The following is a 26,931-nucleotide window of genomic DNA, read 5'->3' as shown; positions in this document are numbered from 1 at the left end:
ACCCCACAGTATAGGAGAAGAAATTATACAATCCTCTGATAGACCACGTCACTTGTCCACCGTTCTACTAAAAGACTCACTTATTTAAAATTATTGAGTCAATAATCAATTTTTATTTAAATTTTTTTTACTCAATAATTTTAAATAGATACAATTTTTTTAGTGAAATGATAAATTGCATCACTTATCCACTACAATGACATTATAATTTCTCGAATAGGAAAGGCCAGGGACCAAAGAGTAGAGTCGTATTCAACAAGGCAAGGCTCTAATTTCCACTAACTATCTGTCTTTGACTCTTTTTTTTTTTTTTTAATTTGTTAAAAAAAAACCATTTTATTATTATTATTTTAGTTACCTTTTTAATATCAAAACAAAAACAAAAACAAACCAGCCCTCCACTTCACAGTTGTTCCTTTAACCTCTATAAATAGCAGACCACCCAAATGGCACTACACCATCCAATTCCAAACAAACACAGCTTTTAGCTTTGCTACTTTGCTTCCTTCGCAAAGAGAGAGAGAGAGAGAGAGAGAGAGAGATGGAGAACTTCCCAGTGATCAACTTGGAGAAACTAAATGGTGAGGAGAGAGGAGCAACCATGGAGAAAATCAAAGATTCCTGTGAAAACTGGGGCTTCTTTGAGGTAGATACCATATCTTGAACCTAAGTTGTACCATTATTTATGTTGTTCACATTGTTTCCATATATGGGTCTAACAATTTTGTGTGTTTCTGTCTCAAAATTGTAGTTAATAAATCATGGCATATCCCATGAACTAATGGACACCGTGGAGAGGATGACAAAGGAGCACTACCAGAAGTGTATGGAGCAAAGGTTCAAGGAACTTGTGGCAACCAAAGGTCTCGAGGGTGTTCAGACTGAGGTCAATGACTTGGATTGGGAGAGCACCTTCTTTTTGCGCCATCTTCCTCAATCCAATATATCTGAGATCCCAGATCTCCAAGATGAATACAGGTAATTCACTTAAGCATGCTTTTTGTACATCAACCATATATACTTATTACTTACTGTAGCACACACATATATATTTATATAGACTAGTCTAGTGGCTTCATTTACTATTTTTAGTACCAAAATTTTAATCTGTGTCATTTGTTCCCCAATAAACATATTGTTGAGATAATGGTCCCATATAAGTACTAGCTAGCTAGCTAGCTACATTTTGTACTCCCAACGGTTTATGCTACTATATGATTAATTTTTATTATTTCCTTCAGAATATTCCGAATGATACTAGAAGTACTTTTAAAACAAACTCCCAATTTAAATAAAAGGCATCCTTTTTTCTTTTTTTTTTTTTACACAAAAGGCTCTCTATCTCATAATTAATTATAATTACAACAGGAAGGTGATGAAGGAATTTGCATTAAAGTTGGAAAAATTAGCAGAGGAACTCCTAGACCTGTTATGTGAGAATCTTGGACTAGAGAAAGGTTACCTGAAAAAGGCATTCCATGGATCAAAGGGTCCAAATTTTGGCACCAAGGTTAGCAACTACCCTCCGTGTCCAAAGCCAGACCTGATAAAGGGTCTTCGTGCCCACACAGATGCTGGTGGGATCATCCTACTCTTCCAGGATGACAAGGTCAGTGGTCTCCAGCTACTCAAAGATGATCAGTGGATAGACGTGCCCCCTATGCGCCACTCCATTGTTATTAACCTTGGTGACCAAATTGAGGTATACTCTAATCTATATATATATAAATATATATATATAACATGTCTTGCTTCTAAAAATAAAAATAAGAGAGAATTCAGTTTAAAATTCTTTATCATCTATCGACAAAATTTTGGAGATATCTAACGACTATATATGATGCTATATGTATATAAATATAAATATAGGTCATCACCAATGGGAAGTACAAGAGTGTGATGCACAGAGTGATAGCCCAAACAAATGGAAACAGAATGTCAATAGCTTCGTTCTACAACCCTGGGGGTGATGCTGTTATATATCCAGCACCAACACTGGTGGAGAAAGAGGAAGATGAGAACAACAATTCGTACCCAAAATTTGTGTTTGAAGACTACATGAAGTTGTATGCTGGCCTCAAGTTCCAGGCCAAGGAGCCCAGATTTGAAGCCATGAAAGCCATAGAATCTAATGTTAATGTGGGTCCAATTGCAACAGCTTAATACCACATTTTAATTACTAGAATAAATTCTCCAAAAAAAAAAATGCTAGAATAAGAAAGTGTGTTGTCTGTTAAAAGGCTAAAGCCTTGGGGAAGTGTGACACTACTACAAGCTTTAAGTAGATATTATATAATTTATACATGTGATGAGCTCTTTAAAAAACCAATTACTTGGGAGGGTCTCTATTTGTTATTTGTAGAAAGCAACCGAAATTACCACTTCTAATATTATTTAATGAGAATGATGTTTTATTGTTTGTTACTCTCTCTCTCTCTCTCTCATGTGGTGATGGATGGATCACAACAAAAAAAATTTGATGATTCCCTTCGGAAACAAACTAAATTGTAGTTCACTTCTCTAGGGAAGTCAGTGTTAGGTGTTTTGTATTCCAAAATCACTGTTTTTAGTGTGTTACTCAAGAGAATTAGGGGTTGTTCGACATTGTTGTTTAAACAACAGTTTTCAGTGTTTAAACAATAATAATATTTTTGACACATATTTTTATAACATTCAAACACGTATTTCAACAATACTAAAAACTAAACAACAATATTTAAACACCGCTACTAAATGGCCCTTTAACTGCTGGTGGAGTGTGAGACGTAATTGCAATTAAATATGAGATATAATTAGATGCAGAGTGTTTGGTAACACAGTTGGATGGAAAATGGAGCTATAAATGCATTACTTGTCTGTTTTTCCAAAATTACACAAATTACTATTGTGTCCTTTTATAACTTATTTATTACGTTCTCTTTCTCTTTCTTTAACATGCTAAATAAGTAAAAACAATTTTTCTTTTCTCTTTCTCTCTATGCATCCAAATACAAGCTAGGTGGAAAGAGACTTTGCTTTTTAATTAAAAACTATTGAGGTATACTTTCCACGCCAAAAAGAAAAGAAAAAATAGAGTTCTTTTAAGACCGAATGAACAAGTCATATAAAACGAAAAAGACTTTTTTTGACAGAAGTGATAGAATAAAACGAAAAAGACTTGACGTAGTGTTTGTGAAATTGTAAACATATATGATGAAGAGGTCATTGAAGACCATGATATGCCATGCTCTGCCTTAAATAAATTGGGGCCTCCTTTTTTGATTAATTGGGTAAGATCTGTTTCGACAACTGATCCAAAATTCAAAGGAGGGCCAGCACCACTCACAATTCATACCAATTGAAGCAGAAGCCACCAAAAAATTAAATAGAGTTTTTCTACGACAAAGAGAACCAATATGTCCAATTCTTTATGACTTTAGTTTAGCGTAAGTATTTTTTTTAATTGAAGACCATAACAAAGTGTAACTCTTTTGTCTAACATAATGACAACAATATATTTCTTTTTTAATCTTTAGGGTGTATACATGAATGGGAGTTTGTCATAGCAATAGAAACAGGACGGTGAAAAGGAACAATGAAAGAATTCTTTAAGGTCATTCCTCGACAAGATGACGATAGAGTCCACAATCGAATTTTTTTAATTACATTGCAACTTGGAATCCACATAAGAATTCAACTTGTGTAGTGGAGCAGCTAATGATGATAATCTAAAAGGAGAATAAAAATTTTAATCGTAACTGGAATCATCTCGGGAAGGTTTCAAAAACGAAAAAAAGAAAAAGAAAAATAAAAAAAAGGAATCAACTTGGGAAGATTGATTGACACTGCAAGACAAATAGACAATTAAAGCAAAGCAACATATGTACAAGGGGGGAACACTTTGCGGATCAAAAAGTTAACAGTACTATAGTGTTATCTTGTTGCAAATAAATGGCAAACACTTGAACATGTCTTTTTCTTCTTTGCTTTGCCTGCAAGAAATTTACAAGTGGATCTTGTCCAATATCTGACAATGCCACCTTATAAAATATCAACCACACGTTTTTTATCATGCCAAGTATGCAGCTTTGAGGATAGAAGACAAGAACTAGGGATGGGGCGCACCTCCAAATCAAAAGATCTAACGATAAATCTAAAAATCCCTAGAGTAATCATTCTTTTCAAGATTTTCACGTGGGTTATGTTCATGTTAAATGAGTTTTCTTTTTCTTTTTTTCTTTTGCAAAATTCATGTTTTTTTTTTTTTCTATTTTTTATACTTCAATGATTAGATTTAAATTTTAATTCTCTTTGTACAAAGATCAAGCAATATCACTGAGCTCTTGACACTGCGAGATTCATGTTAAATGAGTCAAATGCAATTATCTGCTCTAAGATATAGGCTAATGAGTCTTTCCCCATTATAGGTGGCATAAAAGTATTGTCTTGAATTTGAGTCGTGATAAATTTGCCTTGGATTTGATAATCAATAATTTCTCATACCCATTTTCATAATTACCATGTATAGTAGTAAGGATCCGGTTAATATATGTCCTTAGGACACACATTAATCAACAATTTAAAAAAAAAATTATAGGAAATTGAAAAGGTTGATAAAAAAGTTTCACTTTTTCATTTTCTCATAAAAAGTTTCCTAAAATAGTTTACTAATGTACGCTCTAAGAACACATGTGAGTAAAACCCTAGTAGTAAATAGATTTGTTTTCTCTCACTTTAAGACTGAAGCTTAGAAGCATAAGAAACCCAACATAGGTAGCAAGATCTATTGTGTAAAGAATTCACCATCGTTCGGAACTAATCTTGTTGTTTGATTTCTTTCCACTTGGAAAAAAGATTGAGGTTGATGCTCGAACTTGTCAAGTTTTTTTTAAAGATAAGATAGAATTTCAACATGTAGTGTACTGTTCAGTCCATGATGATTGTCGAGGCTATTTTTGCAACAAGGGCCAAAAATGCTAGAACAAGCCCAAAACTCCCCCCGGGTTCCTTAAAGTGTGATTAAATGGAGATATTCAAGCTCAAAATTCTAATATTCAACGAATAGAATTTAGTGGTGCATCTCAATAACAAAATCAATGTGCAAAACAATAAAGAGATGCAAAATATGCATAATACACTAGGTCTGAAATAGTTTTTCACATACAACAAGAAGAGAAATTTGAGAGAGGTGGTGAGGGAGAAAGAAAAGACTTCTTGCTACCACTAATTTTACCCCTAGGGATCAGAATCATGTTGCTCTTTCATGGTTGTATGGGCTTTTGTTCTAAAATTAAGGTTTTTGAGGTAAAATGTGGCTTGTGATTTTTAGTTGATCAAGGAGTTTTATAGCGAGTCTTGGGTGTGATTAGTCACTGGTTTTTGGCTAATGGCTGACGCTTTGAACCACCAAGATGTTGAATAAATGTAATTTCTTAGTTAGCCTTTGCTTGGGTAAAGGCATAGCTTGCTTTAAGCACAATTGGAGAAATATTTTGACTAATTCTGATTGGATGTTCTTCTCCAGCCATTTCAGCTCATTGGGAAGTTGTTCTTAGTAGTGTCCAACAGCCATGGGTGTTAGCCAAGCTCTAGGGGCTAAAATGGGCTAGTCATAAAACTTCAGTCACATATAGCAGGAATTGTATATTTATGTTGGGGTGAAATTTTTGGGTACTAAACCTTTTCCTTGAGCTCCAGGTGCTACAAGTGTCCCTAACTCCCTTTACAACACGCATGGCCTAGGCTTATGCAAAAGGCATATAAAAAAGTATACTCATTCCGTCTAAACCACACTTTCAAACTCCTCTTATGTTAAATGGGTTGGTCATGTTTAAAAGAATAAAATAAATTACAATACATGTATTGGGCACACAAGAAAGTCGAGCTCCGCCAAATCAAGCTTATAGAAAATATGTCACAAAAACGACTATCAACAATGATTACTCTTTATCATTAAACCAAGAGGTGTAAGTGAGATTCGAACCTCATCTCTTATTTGATGACAACAAGAGAAACTAGAATGAGGTAGCAACTAAAACTTATGAAAACATATATGCCCAGCTAAAATTCTTGAGAATATAAGTCCTATATTCTACATTTCTTCAAGTTCAAATTATCCATCAATTGTCATTTTTATTCTCAAATACAATTATTGATATAAAAAAAACATTGCAGTTTGTTACTAAGGATATGTTTGGATACCGTTTATTTTGCTAAAACTGAAAATTTATTACTGAAAGTACTGTAGATAAATGTAAAAATTAGTTGAAATAGTACAGTAAGACCCATGAATAGTAGCAAAAATAAGCTTAATAGTTAAATAATAATTTATAATTTTCATTACTTCCTAAACGCACACTTAAGGTCCGTTTAGATAGAACTTATTTTGCTAAAACTAAAAACTGAAAATACTATAACAAAATAATTTTTAAATATGTGAATAGTACTGTGAAACCCATTTTTAATAAAAAAAGTTGTTGAAAAGTGAGATTTGTGGGTCCCATGAACAGTGCATGGGACCCACTGATGTGCTGAAAAGTCAAATATTACAGCTACTATTCATGAACAGTAGTCGTAACAATGTTATTTGCTCTTGAAACGCGTGCCCAAAAAAAGGAGTAAAACGCGCAAACGCAGATGCAGAAACGTGTATCCAAATGGATACTTAGTATGCGTTTGGATTGGCGTCTGTGCCTCCACGTCCAGCATTTCACGTTTTTTTTTTTTTTTTTTTGAAGTGTGTTTTCAATTTTCTATGGCTTTATGTCACACCAGTGAGTCCCATGCACTGTTCATGAGATCTACAAACCTCTTTTTTCAGCAACTTTTTTATTAAAAATAGGTCTCACGACACTATTCACACATTTAAAAATTATTTTGCTACAATGTTTTCAGTTTTCAGCAAAATAAGCGGTACCCAAACGGACCCTTAGTATGATATTAACTTTTTCTAAATGCAATTTCACCAACAAGCTTTGTAACCCGATGGCACCTACACCCTCTCGTCTCCTGTGTTCACAGGTTTAATCCGCCTCTTCCCTCTCCTCTCAAAAAATCAAAGATTATGTATATATGAATTAGAGCAAGACTAAGGTACAATACGTAATTGTTGTTCCTTAAATTCCCCTTTCAAGATTTTGCCAAGATTTTTTAGTTAAGTAGCTACATAACTAAATCTTAAAAGAAGAACTTAAAAAACACCACCTAAAGTACTGTACCTATGTTTTGTCCTATGAAGTATGTAATGAGTTTTTCTTGTTCATCATTGGTGGACCCGTTTATCCAAGTCAGTGCAACTCAGCGAATTGTCAACTTTTCTTTAGGTGCAACTCTACTTGAAAAGCTTTCCTGTCAAATAGCTCCATTTCCTCCCCGCCTCCTTTTTCGCTAGTAACAGAAAGACAAAACATTAATGCAGACTTACCCCCTCAATTTAAGTAGCTAACCATGAAACTTCAAATGCTCTCTGAATCTCTACATGAATTTGGGACGTGCTTTTCATTTCCTGAAGTATTTGCGCAATAGAATATTTACATCATTTTATAATTGTCACAGAAACCTATCCACTCGATCTAGTCGACCATGACAGTGTAAATCATAAAATCTCAGATTCAGACTCACTGCAGCAGCAGCGCAGGTCAAATGCAAGAATTCTTCCCTTGTTATCAAATCACATATCGTTTTTTCATCAAATTACATCATACAGATATCAAAGATAATCCTTTTATAAGTAAATTTTATTTATTAAATTATCTATACTTGACTACCGGATCAAGAATCATTGGTAGACAAAATCTCGCTAGCTGCCTTGCCTTCCATTATAATAATTGGCAGGAACAGCTGAAGTAGAGAAGAGCTGTCAGCCTGCTATCTTGACTTGTGCCCATAAACAATTGCTTCAGCATCAGCTTAAATCTCTAAACCAATCTAACTATGAATTCGTGAAGGACCTGGAACATATCTACTGCCATAGTTGTTGCATGTGTATTGCAACAATCGCAGAGAGACTATTCGGAAACAAAAACAAAGAAAAGAAAAGAAAGAAAAGGAGGAGGGTGGCGGATGGGACAGAGAGAGGCTTTGTTACACTCCAAACTGGACACACTAATTTTAATGGATTTTATTCTCAATGAGGAAAAACGAAGAATTATCCCTTTACCGCTGAAATGCATTTCAGGAACTCATCACCTTTTCCTATTTATTCTGAAGTAGGGCCTATACGATTCTCTTCCATTAAAGAAAGGAAAAGCCATTCAATAGATCTTGTTGTTTACCTCCTCGAACATGAAAATGACATAGGAAGATGCTTCAAGCTAGAAACATCAAACAACTCCATAAACCTCTGATCTGTAACTCTAGCTTTAGCAGCGGCAAAACGTTGGTACTCATCAAAGACAGATGTCAGGCACCACCTTTGCAATTTTCTAAAGCAACCCACAAGACAACCAGTTCGGTGCTGGACGGAAAGAAAGCAAGCAACAAGTTAGAATGTACTGAAATTAAAATTAGGTATGGAGAGAATAGAAAACCAAAAATGCACATACCTTCCCTCTTTTACAATGAATTAAAACTGGGTGATTCCTTACATCTGCATTGTAGACAAGTAAAAGTGAACATTTGCAGTTACTAAAAAGAAACAACACCACAATTGAACAAGAAATGAAGTGTAAGATGTTTGAATGCTTGCAGTACCAAGGACAACTTTTAGTGCTTCACGAATCGTATCCTGCGGGATGTTCACAAAAGGCTCCTGAATGAACAAATTTAGACATAAAATTGTTAAATTGGATATCATTCAATATATTAGAACTTGCACTACTCACATAATCAGGGGCAACCAAGAGTTTTATCTACTAATATATTTGACACAAGCTCAATAATGACAACAACAAAATTATCAATCAGTCTAGTATTAAATAATTCAATTTGAAAACCCAAAATGCAATTTTAGCTCAGGAGTGTCAGAAGTGCTGGCATAAATTGATACACACAATTTAAACATCCATAGGATCATCAGCTATCTTATTGGTTTATATGAGGGCCAGCATATTATTATATGCTTATTACTGCACTATGTTTGACAAACTGGAGAGGCAGAGAAAGGAGAAGAAGAGAGTGGAAGATAAGGGAAAAATTCCATTCCTCTTATGCTGTTACAAAATCAATGAAAATTTGAAGGAAATGATTGATAAGGTGGACCCATTTTTAATTATTACATAATTTAAACATTCTGTCTCCTTTTTCTCCCTATTTGAAATGAAAGGGAATAATGGATGTGGGGGGAAAGAAATTCCTTTTATTTTGTTCCCTCCCCACCACTTCTGCCCAACCAAACAAGGGAAAAGTCTTTTTCCCTCTCCCCCTTTCCCTTCCTTCTTCCCTCACCAAATCCAACCTCATATTGAGATAATTACCCAGTGCAAACGTTCACCATCTTCAGTAATGTCTGCTGTCTTATTCTTTTTTATTAAGGAGCTCATACTACCAAAAATTACTTTAGAATTACTTTTCTCTTCCTTTCATGATGATTGTGAAATCTTCATGATATTACATCATTAATTATGGGCGTCACTTTTACCCATGCAAATCTTTTTACAAATTCATTCTGGGATATTAATTTGTACACTAACCATATCTTAGAATGAAATTCCATGCCAGGATAATTTGAAATATTAAGAAAACATCACTCAAAGAAGCATGTTGAAAAATTTGAGCTTGTTCTCAAATAACAAGGATATTCAGTCTCTGTAATTATTGTTTAACTATCATGTGTATGGTGCTCGGTTATTGTTGCTACCTCAAAATTCAAATCTCCATGGTACATAACCATTACAGACAATTGGATTTACATATCTAAACCAATATCATGGATATGATGGTTTGTGATTGTTGCTATGACAGACCTCCATCATATATAAACAGTGCTAAGGGAAGCCAACCAGAGAAAAAGTAATTAGCTGGTTCCATGGTGGCAAAGCAATTTCCTCCTAAGGATGGCGAGGGTAAAATGTTTCCTGTTCTAAATCACCCATCCCCCTCCCACTCACAGGACACACACACACACAGCTGGCAAAAAAACATTGAAATAACAGCCATGCAATTGAAAACATAACAGGATGCAAGTCCCACCCCTCTCATTCAAAGTGAAAAATCACAGGTACAAAGAGGACAAGAAAAATGGTGGCAAAAGAAATCAAATTATGAAGATGAACCAAAACTGTGCAGAGGCATGTCAAGTTAGTAATTTGCTCCAAGGATGGCACAGTTCAATATTTCCTGTTCTAAATCAACCCTCCCCCTCCCAGGACACACACACTAAGAGAGAGAGAGGGAGAACAGGCAAAAAAATTGTAATGACAGAAAAGCTATGCAATGTAAAACATAACTGAATGTAACATCCCTCCCACAGTGAAAATTCATAGATATGATTGGACAAGGACATTGATGGCAACAGAAATGAAATAAAGAAGATGAGCTAAAACATTGTAGAGGCATGCTAATAACAGAATCACGGAAACATTTATTACAGAATTCCAGCAAATTGCATATCAGAAAGCAAAAGGCCAATGCTTGGAAATGCTTAGGAATCTAATTAAAGAAGGAAATCAGAAACCAAGATGCATGTCTAAACATTATTGTTGAAAAACTCAATGAAACTCCCATAAAAATTTGAAGATGGTGAAGAATGAAAAGCTGAGAATATTAAGGAAATATCTAGTAAAGAAAGAAGAGGAACAAAAGGATGGTCCTTATATATCTTGTTCCATCAAGGTATCTGAACTTTAAAAAATATTTGAAGCTCTGAAGTGAAGAGCAGAATTTTACAATATCAAAACCTAGTATTACTGATACTATTATTATTAATGAAACAAAAATTGAAAAGACTAGGAGGGAGGTTTTATTAATTTTGTGAATAACCGGCTTGCAAAAGGATCCTCACAAGCCGTAGTGAATAAATAATTGCCAGATTTGTTCGAACCAACTTACCAGAAAAACATAAAAGTTTTGACTTCTGAATACATGATCTGAAAAAAGCTACCAAAGAAAAGAGGAAGAAAAATTAAAGGTTGATCATAAAAAACAGCTTCTATACTCAAATTAAAGCCTATGCTGACAAGGAGAGACGAACATGTCAATTAAATGGGGAAAAAATCATTAAAAAGAAATGACATTAAACCAATATCAAATATAAATTACATATTTCATTCTGCTAGCTACGAGCCTAAGGTAACTATCAACTTAAAAACATTCTTCTTTCCAATTTCATTGTCGTAAATATGTAGGTTGCAGTTTTATTAATTAGCAACTGAATACCATTTACCTAAGGTGACTTTGTATGGATTTGTTTAATCTATAATATCCAAGAAAACATTTGTTGAATTACACTTAAATACTATAATTGATATGATATTACAAGTGTATCAATCCCTCTTGAATATTAAAAGAATGCATGCATTTAATAAATGTAATATACCAAAAATTGAAGAAAGAAAAAAATCGCAGCTGTTAGGATTCCATCTACCACGATTTCATTTTCTTCCATTTTTTGTCCCTCTTTCCTTTTTAGATGCTCTATAAGTGATGTACTAAAGTATAATATAACAAAACACCAAATAAAACAGAGGTATAGGTTTTAATGGCTTCTTCCTTACAGGTCAAAATGATAAAGGATGTTTCTTAATGAGTAGGATTTACAAAGATGGGCAAACAGAATGGATAGAACTTAAAACATAGAAGGCATAATTCACATTCCAGCTACCATTATTTTCAATTCCAAATGCTAAACTTCTTATACTTCTTGAATGCATATTGCCATAAGAATACCTGACAACTCGCAAATCAAACAATCTGATACAACCTTTGCACAGAAAACTTATGTACATACACATAGAGTGCAATAATCAAAATAATGTGGTTTAAACTAACCTGCACATTTATAAACCTATCTCTCATCAGCTAAATCTATCTCTTACAAAGAAATATGCACCAGTCATAATGATAACCCTAGAAAACATTGTTCAAGTGCAAAGCCACTAACAAGGAAGTATACACCTTGCTGAGTTTGGGTACATGTAGCGTGTGCATTCTACTTATCCCATATCAATCAGTGGTATCCCTGGCCACAAGTTTACCCCACGTCGATACTTCTTCTTTCTTTCATTCTTTTTTTCAGTTGACAATATTGATATCTTAGACTCACTGTCACCTTACTCTCATATATCAAACTCATAACATACTTGAGTCTGAAAACATTGAGATCAAGAGCTTAAGCAAGTCTATGAAGTGGTCTGAGTCTTTGGTAACCTAATTGTAGTTTGTTGCATTGAGAACACAAAATTTCATACAAAACAATTATGCAAGGAGCACCAAAGTCAAAAGAGCATTTTTTTTTATTTTAATTTGGAAGCATGCGTGGATGGTACACACATGCTTAGCTGAAATTGTTGACTGGTTTTTTCAAAGCAAGCTTGATGTGTGGTAATTTTGCTTCAGCATTTCCCTATTGATGTATCCCTAAACCCTTATAAAACTACAGCTCTTGGAATGGTGAAGGACAGTATGATTTTGATTAAGAATTTTATGAGTTGAGAACTTGCTCCTCTTTTGTTTGGTGGTGATGCCAAAGGTTTCCAGGCAGATTCTAGGTGGTGAAGCAAACTCTATTCTCCTACAACACTACGTGTTATGCGTCAACAATTATTCGACCTAACGCCAAGATTAAGGGATCTAAGCCTAGAAAATTTAAAGTTAACTAATAAAATCAAAAAACATATTTAAAAAAGTAGGAAATAAAACACTGATCTGTTCAGTGTAGATTGAATTAGGAGAAGCAAATAAAAATAGGAAAGAAAAAAGGAACAAAGTGATTAAAGGAACAACAAAATAATAAGAATACTTGGGACATAAAAAAATTTAAGAAGGGAACTAATTATTCCACAAAGTAGATCATGGACACAATAATATTCCACCACTGTAATCACAGCAGCACACGGCAACTAAATTATTAAAGTTAATTTAACTATTTTTTTTTTTTTTCCATATAAGTGAATTCAGGCCCCAAACTAAGGATGAGGAATGGAGATCCAAACTAGTGATTTCTACTTCACGAGGCATGATCTCCAACCAATTGTGGTATCCCTTGGGGTTTTAATTCAACTATCAAATATTTGAAAGAACAAATGCATGCAATTATTGTTGATCACATAAAATTAAATCACTTATTTACGAATTTTGAATTTATAGACTCCATCTAACCCGCCCGATTTACGAATTTTGAATATATTGTACTTTTTCAAGATGCATTCTGAGATAAATAAGACTACTAAATGCACATTAAACATCAATCATTGTTAAAAATGTAAATAATAATAACAATAACAATCACTAATATTACTATTATCAAAAAGAAGACAATAATTTAACAATTAAAGTTTCCCTCATAAAGAATGCAGTACTCACCTTTTCTTTTTTATTACTACTTTAAAGAATGTGACAATTTAAAGTTATCTCAGACAAAAACTTCAGGAAAGATTGAACGAGAATTATTGAAAGTAATTAATCTAACAAGTAACAACCACCATTAATGACAACTGCAACTAAACATTATAATTTAAAAAAAATAAAAAATAAAAAAAACAGTAGCAATTAAGCTTTAAAGAAAGAAGAATCAGCAGTACCTTATATCCTTCAATCCCGAATTGAAAAAGCTTGATCCCATTTGACTTGAGAAACTCCATGTTCGCCTCTGGATACGGCTCCGGACACAGACATCTACAAATCCATAACACAACACAACACAAAAACCCTAATTAAATTCACCACTTCATTTCTCTATTAAAGCTTCTATGTACAACTTTTATTATTTTATCCGCTAAAGTGTAAACAATAAAAACTAGCCTTACAGCACGCGGTAAAATTATAAACGATAGAAAAAAAAAAAAAAACAAGCCTCATCGCGCGCTAAAAATCAAAAAATGAGGAGAGGAGTAATGATTACATGATAGAGCGGAGGCCTAAAGTTTGGAGGAAAGAGAAGTTGGCGGAGTCTGGGAAGCCGGAGCGGAAAATGCCGTTATCGACCATGGCGAAGTTGAGAGGCGGACTGAAGAGGTCCTCGCCGTTGCAGTCATCGCCGTCGCCGACGTCACGGTCGATGATGGCGCGGCACATCTCGTCGTCGTCGTCGTCGTCGTCGTCGTCGTAATTGTTGTGGTCTAGTTTCATTGAAGTAATATATTATGATGGAGAGACAGAGTGAGTATAGACTTATTGTATGTATAAATAGAGATTGGTGGAAAAAGGGGATTGAGACTTGGGAGGGGATCAATGAGGATATTCCAGGTACCAAAGGCTGCTTTGGCTTTGGTTTTGGCTTTTGCTGTGTAGTGCTGCTACTTTTCTTTTTTTTCTTTTCTTTTTCTTTTTTCTTTTTTTCTTTTGGTTTGCTCTATTGGTTTTTATTTGACAGTTGAATTTGTTTGAATGAAAAGGTTCAAAAGAGAGAAAGTGGCTGTTAGAAACTTTTGCTAATAGAGAGAAAGATATATATAGAGAGAAAGAGAGAGAGTGTTAAAGTGGAAAAGGTTGGGAGGGAGAGAGAAGAGAACTGGGTTTGGACTTTGGACGAAAACGATTTTTACCCAAAGTAAATGGTTTTCATTAAAAAAAAAGGCGTGTTATGAAAGAGAAAACGAAAACGGCGAGGAAAGAAACGAGCGTGGATTTAAAAAATTGGGGGAACGAAAATGACTCGATCACGGAATATCACGAGTAAGGTAGCGCGTGCAAAGTAAATTACAATATACATTTCCTAAAGGAGATAAAAGATTAAAAAAATAAAAAAGTATATTTCATAACTTTTTTTTTTTTTTGCTTTACAAAAACATAAGTCATTCCGAGAAAGAAGCATGTATGAAAAAATGAATTTGAAGTACATGATGTGAATGGCGGCCTCAAGAATTTTTTTTTTTTTTTTTTTAAGGGTTAATAAAAAGATAAATCTTGAGTAGTAAATGAATCTTATAGTTTATATGATTTTTTTATTATAAATTTTCATAGTACTAGGAAGAAAATAAAAAATAATCTATAAACTCATTGGATATATTGTTTCTTAATATAATGAATATACTAATTATGATTGCTAAGATTAAATTTTAGAAATAATCTACTGTTTCTAAATATAATACCATCATGTACCTTTGGTGTGATTATTACTTTATAAGTATAAGTTCTTGTGGAATGTAGAAGCAAAGATTAGGGTTCAAGTATTTAGGAGGGAGAGTTTCATACACATACACTTAGATTAAGTTAAAGTAAGATTTCTATCTTAAATAAAAATATATATAAATATGATAAAGATATAAATTATTGATGTTTAATGAACTTTAATTATTATTTCTTAGAATATTTTTTATCAATTAGTTCATGTCTTTACTCTGTACAATTTTTTTATTTAACAATTCAACTCAATTTTGAGAACTATTGGTCTTTATAATTATATTAAGAAATTTTTTGTTGTTTTAACATTTGTTTTTATCTTCACTCAATCACTCCCCTATTCCATGTTCCTTGTCTTTTTTTCTTTTTCTTTTTTTAATTTAAGAATCACCCATTTTTTAATTGTTTAATTGTCTTTTAGTATTAACATTTGCTAACTATTGACTTACCCATGCCCCTAGTTCCCACTTAACAAATAACAAAATAAAGACGCATTCAAATTCAGTCACTATTCTCACAGATTCGGTCAAATGTATAAATTACTTGTAACTTTATTTGCAAGAATAGATTTTTAAGAGAATCATATTCGAGCTTGTTTTAGTTGAGCTTAAAAAAGATTTAAGGCCAAGGTGTTCAATTTTCTATTTTAAGGGCCAAAAACAATAAATAATTTTTTTTTTCTTGCTCAAGGGGTTCATTTGAACCCCTAAACCAAAGCTAATGCCGCCCTTGCATGACGTAAACCTAAAGGTAATCAGAAAATATTATGTTATGTTTTATTCATTAGTCCAACACATAATTGTCAAAATTCCGATATGGATTCTATAATCCAACGATTTTACGATTCTACCTACCCAAAAGGATTCAATTTTTTTAAGAATTTTTGTAATTGTTCAGGATTGGTAGGATCATACGATTCTAACAATTTCAAACGATTCTAATTTCTTATAATCTTATTTAACTTAACAAAAGGTTTAGTTGGACCAAAATGAAAAATAACATCCCAATAGACCAAGTTTTGCTATTCTAATGTAGAGAGATAGAGTGTCAATTAGACCCAAATAAAAAATAACATCCCAATAGAATGTCATGTTTTGAGGTTTTGGCGTCTTAAATGATGCTTACAAATGGATATAGTGATGTATAGCAATTACATCAAATGGATGCAAATTTTTAGTTTTTTATGAATGAATGTATAATTTATGTGATTATTTAACATATGAGTGTGTATTTTTTGTTTTTTTCTCAAATAATGTAGATCTTACAATCCACAATCCAATTTGTCTCCCATGATACTATGTAGCATTCTGATTTTGATAACTTTGGTTCAACATGTGTGAAAAATATTGTTAAAAAAGTTATCCACCACTTCAGCAAGTACGTAAATCCTACCTTCAAACATAAGTTCTCTCTCTCTTGTTTTTTTCTTTTATTTAAAGTTCTCCCTCATGGGGGAAATATTTTTCCTAGATCAAGTTGTAAGGACCAATAGTTTTTCCTTATAAGGAGAGTTAGAAGTGTCACAAAACTGAATCTTACTAAATTAGATATTTTGTTACAAATGGTAGTAATTGTTTTACACTCCCCAAATGTGAAATATTTCAAATGATCTTCATGGCTTCACATAAAAATATCCACATTTTACGCATAATGTGAAAGAACGTGGGCAATCAAACCAAGGATTAAAATTAAACCAATTTGTAAATATACATGTTCTACTTGTACCATGTAGCTCAACCTTAGTCTTACATGTCCTATGATATGTTTTCTTTATTTCATTATAATAATAACAAAAAAGAAAAAAAAATTAATCTCAAAATTAGAAGGTCAACTATAGATCCTCTCACACACCATGTATGTCACTATAAGTATATTTAAATTATATTATTAATCTAATTTAATGTAATTGAAAATATTTTACCAAAACTTCAAGAATTTTAGAATAGTATCCTGATGGGACTGACGAACTCAACTTCCATGGACAGTATCATCGTTACCAATGAGGTCATCCCCTAAGACGAGCTGATCAAATGTCCACATCATTGACGAAGGTAGCAAAGCCATTCAATACGGGCAATAATACCTCGGGCGGTTACAAAGACAGTTGTATGGATCGTTGGAAGCCCATTGAAGTCCACATTATTGAGCACAAGGCGTTACCAAGAAAGGCATTAAAGCCACAATAACTGCCACAACGGCTAGGGGTTGTAGAAACATATATAAGGCCCTCACAAGCACCAGCACAAGGTACATAAACACACCTAAGAACACTGCTAGTTATTCTAATACTCTGTTATTTCTTAAAAACTCTTTTATACTGATTTTGGCATCGGAGACATTGTGGCAGGCACCACACCAGTGACCACCTTAAGAGAGTTACCTTACCATTTTCAGGGTGACATAAACAAAAGAACAGCTCCATCTGGACGCACACACAACGACTAACGAATCTACACTTCATCAGTATCCCAATAAAAAAACTAGATGTTGCATGATTTAAAATAATTTTATTATTCAATTTTGGTGATATTAGTAAAATATCTATTTAACTTATATATTTGTTTAATAAAATATGTTCTTTATATGGCTATAGTACAAGTATAAAGTAAAAACAAAGAATTACAAACATGGTGGTGCCTTGTTAAAGGCTTAATAGTTAATAATTAAAATAAAAAAGTCAAAAATTACAAAAATGCCGATTACTTGTTATAATAGCTAGATTTCACTATATATATATATATATATATTTTTTTTTTTTTTGAAAAAGGACTAGCATTATAAAAAACGCGGGCTTTAGCCACGTTTCAAAAATGCAGCTATAAACCCTAAAAATGCAACTGTAGGCTATCGCCGCATTTTCTATAGCCATGTTTACAAACGCAGCTTTTACTGCGTGACAATAGCCCTTGTGTGGTCTATAGCTGCGTTTTTTGTAGTGTAGACTTGCATTCAATTGAATATTAAGGAATCAAGCTTCCATGGCTGGTGGAGGGCAATATAATCCTTAGCTAGATTTCATTATTTATATTTACATAACGAAAAGAATCATGTGTTTCATAATTGACTTTATTCGGTAAGCAAAGTACTCTTTATAATCAACTTTGATACAAGCACTATCCTATAGGTAATTTATATGTGCATTAGATGGGTATACACACAACAAGTTTTATAATTTTCTCACAATTTGTTAATATGACAAGAGTGGATAATCATTTTCAAATAAACTTACTATGGATACCACTTTTATTTTTCATCACTTATAACCTACCACATCATTAAAATTGGGGAAAAAAATGTTGTGAGAAAATAGAGGAGAAATTTGAATCGAAGTACTCTTTTAGGGAGAATTGGATACTCAATGACCAATTTATACCGTTAAAATTAGAGACCTATATATATTGAGATCAATTTAAAGCATGTGAGTCATAAAATGTGGAATTGTGGATAATATAAGAAGTCATAAATAACAATTAAGGGAGGCTTCATTATTGATGGAATCCAAGTTTCGTCAATTAAACGTTAAGCTCAATTGATGCGTTGATTTGAATTGGTAACAAGCCAATGGAATGAAATTGGAGGCTTGAGCCGGATCAACTTGCAAGTAAGCAAATTAAAAACATTGATATTTTTTTATGGCATTAAAAAAACTTTGAACTGATATATTAGATAACAAGAGAAAATCATCAATTGGATAGCGTGAGAATTAAAGTTTGGTGACATTATACATAGCTTACTGTTGAGCTCCACTAAATATACACATATTTAAAGTTTTAAACACATAAAAATTAGGGATTAGATTGGCTAAATCAATAAGGTGAATCAATTTTTTAACAATGATTAAAATTTGATTTGAGAATTACAAAACAACTATTGTCTTATTGGGAGCACGCCCCATGTTTTTGTTTTTGTTTTTTTTTTTTTTTTTTTTTTGTGTGATGAATGGAACTATTAGTTTGCACCCAATCTCTTTAGACGAGCGTGTTATTTGCACCTCAAGCTCCAACTAAGCTACTCAGTCCCTGTTGGCAAAGGCAATGTTCCGGTGCTTCCTCACCATAATATTGCCTCCATTGCTGTTTAAACACGTACACTTACTCAATTTCACATCACCATCAATCCAGTCATATTGTTCATTGTATTTGTATATACTCCTACTATAGTCTACATACATACCAGTACGAATCCTAGTCCCTCAATAACATCACCATCATCATCTCGTTCATTGTATACCCCATTTACTATATTAATCGTGTCAACCAAATCAGAATCAGAAATGGGTTAGTGTAGTTCAAATGTTATAGCATTTTGATTAGCCAAATAATAAAGAAATATATATCTCTAACAAATAATATGGCATTACTTGGAAGAGGAAGAAGAAAAAAAAAAAACCAATGAGAATATGCTCAAAGAGAATAATGTAATGGACCCAAAACCAAAACAAGAGAAGATGAACATGTAACACAGTATAATTTCCAGTTGTGGATATTAAAAAAACAATATAAAAATTAAAAAATTAAAAAAATTGTCGTGGTTAATAATTAGTAGTAGTACTTTAGATGGGGGTGGAAGGGCACATTCGAAGGAATATGCTGATGAGAGAGGGAAAGGGTGTCCTTTGTAGATTGTGCTAGGCCCATGCGCCACGTACTTTTTTTCTCGTCCGTTTGTGCAAATCCCACGCAACAGTTCACTAAAAAGTGTACCAACAAAGTCTCTCATCTTCTGTCTTTTACTCATTGCTGCTATGCTCCTGTTCCGTGGGTGCCTCTCTACTCTCTATAATCTATACACTATTTGCTTTGGATTGCTGCTCAGTCACCTGGTCAGATCTAGCCTTGCATCTACTTGAAATACTCTTTCTTTCATTTTCACACCTTTTTTTTTTTATCTCTCTCGCTCTTTCAATGTAAGTGATGGTTGGTTAATAGTATAAATGATATTTTACAGGATATATTTGTATACATCATAGGTTTAACTTGAATTTTTTAATTAAAAAAGGTATTGTTAGAAAATTTAAATTTAACAAAAATTAGTAGCAACAAAAGCAACTTGCTACTCCAAATGATTGAATAAAAATTATTTATCCTATTTTTTGTATTTTACTTTATGTTTTATCAATTATATTATGTCATACGTTTGATTTTTTTTTCCTATTTTAAAGTTTTTTATTTTATAAAAAAAGTAAAATAAATATATAACAAATTGTGATAGATGGAGTATAAAATATAACTCAAAATGTGGGATAGAAAATTTGTAATTTTGTACTTACGAATATCATAATCAGAAGTTTCTATGATGGTATGTTTTATAGATTTTCATATATAAATGGGAAATAAATTTTCGGTTTAAAAAATAAATGACAATTAATTTAAATTAAAGAAAATTTCGTCGAATTGATAATGTTTCCAAGTGTTGATTCAATAATTTTATTTTAATTACTAGAGTTAAAAAGTAAAGTAGTACCTTGTCGGCAATATTGTTAATTGAGTGGGGATGATTTATCTGTTCCAGAAGTAGAAATACTCAAACTTTCTTAACTCTTAAGAAGATAATAAATTTTATGCATATGTCAAAATTTGACATTCTACTTCTACGGACCACATTTAATTTCAATAAAGCAGTCACTAGAAAAGACATTATTAGTTGGCAAAATCTTCACACTCTTCTAGTTAAAAAAAGTATATGCCAATCTTGCATTTAGATTTTTTTTTTTTAAAATTTTTTTTTTTCACCGTGATTTAGATTTTATGATTTTTAAAAGCTCATTCATGCATAGCAAACCAGGGACTGAATCATGCTCTGCGGCAAACATTTTTTTTAAATACATCCAGTCACATCCCACCAAATGAAGGCGGCATTAGAAGAATCCAATGTCCTCATGGGTTCCATTATTAAACTGCAAAACGCTTTAAAATAATAATAATAATAAATTTAAAAAAAAAAAAAAAAAAAAAAAAAAACTTTAGGATGGAAAGACAAAGTTGCTCAAGTTCTCAAAGTACGTGACTATAAGAATTGTATATTTCAAGATTATACAATATCCTGGTCAGTAACTTATTTAATGCTATTAATTAACAAAATATTTAACTACTATTCTTCTTACCAGAATAGGTCGGGTGAAATCTGAAAAGTGCAAACAACTTGCATGTGTTCAACTTCTTTCGGCTCCACAAGCTCACATTATTGTCACATATGGAATCTAACCAAAAGTTTTATCAATCTCACATCATTTTCAAAGAAAGATGCGTGTTAAGTTTTCGTAACCATGAATTTGTCAACCTTTTGAATTTAAGAGTAGCTCTTCTATTAGGGTATCTTTAAGAGAAAAGGGTCAAGTCATGGCATGGAAACTAGTATTTGTTATTACTTTTGTAAAGTAATGTGTGATTTTGCTATCATCGATCCTTGTCTGCATTATAGTATGTTGTAAGATCATTTCTCATTGAATTCTTTGTCCCAAGTGAGAGTCATTTGTATATAGTTGCCTTACCTGAAATGCAACTTCTATAAGTTCTCAATCCAAGATTCCCTCAGCTGGTCCCCTCCTATATATGTTGCCCAATTTGGTTGGTTCATATTCAAATGCCGGCAACGACCAAATTAGCAATGGGGTCAGCAATGGCACCATTTTATAAACTAACTTCTCTAATGTGATTTGGGCTTCTAATCTATCACTTTAATAAATGATTATTCATGCTGGTCCCCCTTTAGGGCATAATTTCCATAACAAATTTGTCCATAAATATCATTAATCATGACCTAATTTGATTTTGATGTCCAAATGTGTATTCAATCAAAGCAATTTGTGCATCCATACAAGGCCAAATCAGACAATATGTGGAGTCCCTATGAAAACTTTAATTTTTTTTCCTTTGAAATCTTCATTGCTTAATAAATTCAACATGTAGCCAAATTTTTCCTCCCCATGCTTGCATTGAGCTCATTGCTTCTAAGATTTAAAGACCAATATGTATGTGCGTGTGTGTGTGTGTATATATATATATATATACATATAGAGAGAGAGAGAGAGAGAGTTACACATAATCTAACCTCATAAGAGTTATACTTTTTTTGGATCATTGATTATTATTAGATCTAAAGGTCAAAAAACACTCATAGTAACATCATTATTACTCCCTAAAAATTAGTGTTTTAGGCATTAACATATACAAGTCTTTATTTAATAACTAATTTATTTAGTAAAAGGGAACACTCTTGGTAAAAGAAGACATGCTTAAATTTAGAGTCATACTTTCTCTCTTGAAACTAAATATTATGGAACCCCTAACAAAAAAGAGTATTATTTTAATCTTAATTAATGGGAATAGAAACAAAATCTCTTTTATAATATCCCAGGAATCAAAGTTCAATATCAGCTTATAGCACAATAGAGTTCTCTATGTACTTTTGATTCTTCAGCAATTTAAACACTTCAAAGTAAGATTCTCAACAGCAGTAATCAAAAGAAAATTAAATCATTACTAACAACTAACTTGTGCTAGAGACGCTCACATAGACATAAGATATGGAGTTATTTCATAATTTTTAGGATGACAAACCCACACATGCAATGCATATAACAGTTTTTACTCACCAACAGATGGGGAATCAGATTTTTCCCCATTGACTGCTGGTTGGCTATTGACAGTGAGGAATCCCTTTGTAATAATCTTCCCCAGCTGCTCATTTATGATTTGTGTCTCTGGCTGAAGCCCATCTAACTCTGACTATGGACTGCTTCTCAATTTTCCAAGGTAGTATTTCTTAAATTTCTAATATAGAAAAAATTCAAAGTAAAATTATGGAAAATTCACTGGCAATGAGGAAAGACTATTACGCCCAAAATGGAGACTGTACCTCCTGAATATCATCAACATTTGTCAAGGGTGTAGCCCATTGTTCAAGAAGTTTCCTGTCACGTGCTCATGGCCGCATGAACTGTTCAATAAATTATGACTTAGGTTATAGATGGCCATGACTAAAGAAAATACATATAAGAGTACATGTAGCTTAACCAAATTATGGTTACTTCCATTTATTAAAACTAAATTATTCAATGAATATTTTACGGAGGAAGAAGATGATAATATGGAAGAAAAAAAAGAGAGTTTTTTTTTTTCTTTTTCTTTCTTTTTTCTTTTTTCTTTTTTCTTTAATAATAAGAATTAATGTCTAAATCACTAATTTCTAGAGAGTAATAATGACATTACTATAAGTGTTTTTTGATCATTAGATCTAATAGTAATCAATGGTCCATAAAATGTATAACTCTTGTGAAGTTACACTTGGTGTAACTTCACAAGAGTTATATATTTTATATATATATATATATATATATATATAAATAAAACAAACAGTATCTTCACCAAAAATATCATTGATGATTTGCATCAAAGCCTGTGGTACGACTCTTTAAAGTCTTTCATGTTTGGTATCGTTCGGTTTAAACAAGTCACGTAAAAGGACCTGAAGAATACTTTGTCAGGACTGGAACGTTTCATAATTGTTTGGTTGAATTGGAGCATGTCGAAATTAATTCAGCATGCCAATCCTTTCAAATGATATAAAATTATATATATATATATATATATATATATATAGCGTCGGTAATAACTTTGTTTGAAAGATTCATCAAGCTGGAATATTGTCTTGAACCAAATTCAGTTTCCATGTCAAAAGCTTTTAAATTTGAATAATTTGCATTTGCAAAGTTGCTTGTCGGAACACTAACATGTTTTTCACTACGCAAAAGGCTTCTTATTGGTAAGGTAGTCAAAACTTTTAAAAAAAAAAAGGGTTCTTTTTGGCTGGAATATATGCCAGAAAAGTTGACCCTAGAAAAGTGCCTTGTGCCTAAATTTTCCTGTACGTGGAGCAATGTCAAAGGAAACCCCAATAATTGGAGAGCTTGATGGGTTTCGTAAGAATCATGTTCTATTTCTATATGATTAAGAATCTATTTAGTTTACCGAACAATTTTGACTTGGTTATAGATAAAGGAGCAAAAAAATAAACTATTAGTATTTTGTATGTAAAACTAGTAATTCAAAGCCAACGCAACAGTTCTTTTGAGACGGAATTTGAGAATCTAACTTGTCTTATTATTTGATTGAATAACTAGCTCCTATTTATGCATTTAGTTAGGCAAAATAGAACTCTATTTGGTAAGCGTATCCTTGTTGAAAAGAGTTAAACCCTATTTTTTAAAGTCGCTTATTGTCCAAGAAAGGGACCTAATCTCAGAGTCAAAATCCTCGAAGCGGTTTTATGTAATACCCAATGATCATCCCATTACTTTTAAATCCTGTTTGGACTTAGGCGTCTCGGCTTTTTCTTTACTTTTTTTGGCTAGTGTCTTAGCTAGCTTTCACTAAGTGGACAATCCTGTAAAATATGTGTCTGAAGTTAGTTTGATCGATTGGTTTTATAATAAAGTAGTGTTTAAGCCACACACTCTTTCAATTAATTTTTTGCATGTGGATAAAGGTGTATGCATTAACTTGTGTAACAAGTTTTTGCCTTTATAATATAGATACACATCCTAAAAGGATATATCATCAAGACACAATTAGCTAACTATGTTTTATGAAATGCATGGAGTAAGTAGATTCAATCTCTTCTCCTCTTTCCTTTCCTTGAGTCAAACCATTCATATTAAATAAAACAAAAAACCAAAAAAAGAGCAGACAAAAGAATGAAAGATTGCAAAATATCAATAACTTTCAACATTTTTATTAGAACTGTCCACGGATCGAGTCGAGTTGGTTTGGGACTTTAACTACCACTCAACCCAACCATGTTTGGGACTACAAAACCCATTATCAACTACAAAGAGCCACAATCTTGACCATTCGGCCTTCAATGGGTGGTTCTTAGATGCGGTCGAATGTAGGTGTAGTTCGTCAAATCTTCACCTAATTTGAAAACCCTTTGAAATCCCTGTTGGTTGGATCATCTAAGTCGGATTTCAATCTAATTAAACCAACACTTAAATTGAAATGATAAGTTTTTAGAGACTTCAATTTACCACTAACCACCTCCTATCAAAATTACTCGAATCCTAGCGGATCAAGTGGGTGGGTCAGTTTGAACAGGTCTTTGGACAATCCTAAATTTTACTTTGGTTGCCAGCAAAGCTAAACTCGTTTAGGTTAACTATGTGGCTCAAGTGCAAGGCTTTTTAAATTGGAATCGAGTTTCAATAAATTCAATACAAGAACCCAACCAATATATGAAACTTTTACTTTTTGTTGACTTCTTATAGTCTTGATATATAAGCTTCTAAACACCCACATTTTTCCACTTCATTATTCTCATTTTATTTTCTAATTGAGTTTAAATTTTACAAGGATTCTCTATAAAAACTTTTATATTTACACCACCCATTAGAATCTTACATACATCATTTTTTAAAAAATAATATAATATATAATAATAAATACCTATTAATTAACTATCATAATTATCAAATTTTAAAAATAAAATAAAATAGAAAGAATATCATATTATGTTAAACTTTTCTTTGTAATTTTGATTTTTTTCAATTTAGGACCATTTAAACATTTTTGTTTCAGTCTATTTTATATATGATCAAAAGTTAACGAAAAAAACAAAAACTAAATGAGTCTTTGTTTGTAATAGGGGTGTCAATGTTCGACCCAACCCGCGAACACGACACGAACCCAACACAGTTTTTTTCGGATTAGGGTTGGGCCTTAATGGGTTTGGGTCATAAATGGGTCGACCCGAAAGCGACACGATAAGAAACGTGTCATAAGCAGGTCAACTCGCGTAACCCGCAATAGACACGTTTGACACGCCAATTTATTTGTATCAAACCCAAAATGACCCACTTAACACAACCCGTTTAACTCGTATAACAAATAAATAATTATTTTATTTTAGATTTTTCAAATACCTTTTATATCCAACATATATTTTAAATTTAAAAAGAAAAGTAAGTAATTACAAATGAGAAAGGTAATCTTATTTGTTTCATTAGTTATTATTACTCTTACATTATTATTATTTAGTTCTTGTCAAACTGTTGAGGCATGATCATATTATGTAACTACTAATACTTTTTTTTTTTTTTTTTGGCATAGAACTTGTACAAATGAAATTAGATGAGTTTGTGGAAGATGTTATGAACTTGGACATCAACAAAGAATCTATGGATAATAATCATGGTCATAGTCAGGATTAGTCTACTATTTGCTCAAATTCTTTCAATATTGATACTTAGCATTTGGCGAGTTCCAAGGATATTATATTTTTGTTGAACTATGTTATTTTATTTTTGTTAAATTATGTTATTTTGAATTTGGGTTGAAGTGTTGCACTTCTTTTGGAGTGTAAAGAACTTATTTCTAGATGAATGTTATATTTTTATTGAACTATATTATTTTGAATGTGGGTCGAAGACATAAAGTGTATGCACTGGTTTTTGGGATGTAAAAAATAATAATTTATAGATGGATGTTATATTTAATATTATGCAGGTTGAAATGGGTTGTGTTACATTCGTGTCAATCCAACACGATTCGTTTATTAAACGTGTCAAATGGGTTGGATCAGGTCAACCCGCCTTATTAACAGGTCGGGTTAGGGTTGAAGGATCCTGATACGATTATTAAATGGGTCGGGTTAGGGTTGAGCCATTTAGTCTAATACCCCTACCTCGACACAACACAAACCTGACACGCTAACCCGAATTGACACCCCTAGTTTGTAATA

At 32.5% G+C, this 26,931-nt stretch overlaps 2 protein-coding genes across 3 annotated transcripts; one reads left to right on the top strand and one right to left on the bottom strand.

Annotated features, from left to right (window-relative positions):
* The first annotated feature begins 423 nt into the window (after positions 1–423).
* LOC115957361 (1-aminocyclopropane-1-carboxylate oxidase-like) lies at positions 424–2,424 on the top strand. The gene is made up of 4 exons (XM_031075586.1): positions 424–646; positions 752–978; positions 1,369–1,702; positions 1,870–2,424. Exons 1-4 carry the CDS (start codon positions 542–544, stop codon positions 2,161–2,163), a joined length of 960 nt encoding a protein of 319 aa, XP_030931446.1. The 5' UTR covers positions 424–541; the 3' UTR covers positions 2,164–2,424.
* Positions 2,425–7,451: 5,027 nt separating this feature from the next.
* Positions 7,452–14,596, bottom strand: LOC115957874 (tyrosine-protein phosphatase DSP1-like). 2 transcript variants are annotated; one of them, XM_031076214.1, is made up of 6 exons: positions 13,976–14,596; positions 13,656–13,749; positions 10,966–11,013; positions 8,671–8,728; positions 8,523–8,566; positions 7,452–8,434 (listed from the first exon to the last, which is right to left on the bottom strand). In XM_031076214.1, exons 1-6 carry the CDS (start codon positions 14,200–14,202, stop codon positions 8,249–8,251), a joined length of 657 nt encoding a protein of 218 aa, XP_030932074.1. In that variant the 5' UTR covers positions 14,203–14,596; the 3' UTR covers positions 7,452–8,248. The 2 variants fall into 2 exon arrangements, with proteins under 2 accessions (XP_030932074.1, XP_030932075.1); XM_031076215.1 differs by lacking the exon at positions 10,966–11,013 and having other exon boundaries at positions 13,976–14,590.
* Positions 14,597–26,931: the final 12,335 nt, after the last annotated feature.

The sequence above is a fragment of the Quercus lobata genome, chromosome 8 (assembly GCF_001633185.2).
Source record: "Quercus lobata isolate SW786 chromosome 8, ValleyOak3.0 Primary Assembly, whole genome shotgun sequence".
Taxonomy (NCBI): domain Eukaryota; kingdom Viridiplantae; phylum Streptophyta; class Magnoliopsida; order Fagales; family Fagaceae; genus Quercus; species Quercus lobata.
This window is presented reverse-complemented; position numbering and strand designations above follow the sequence as displayed.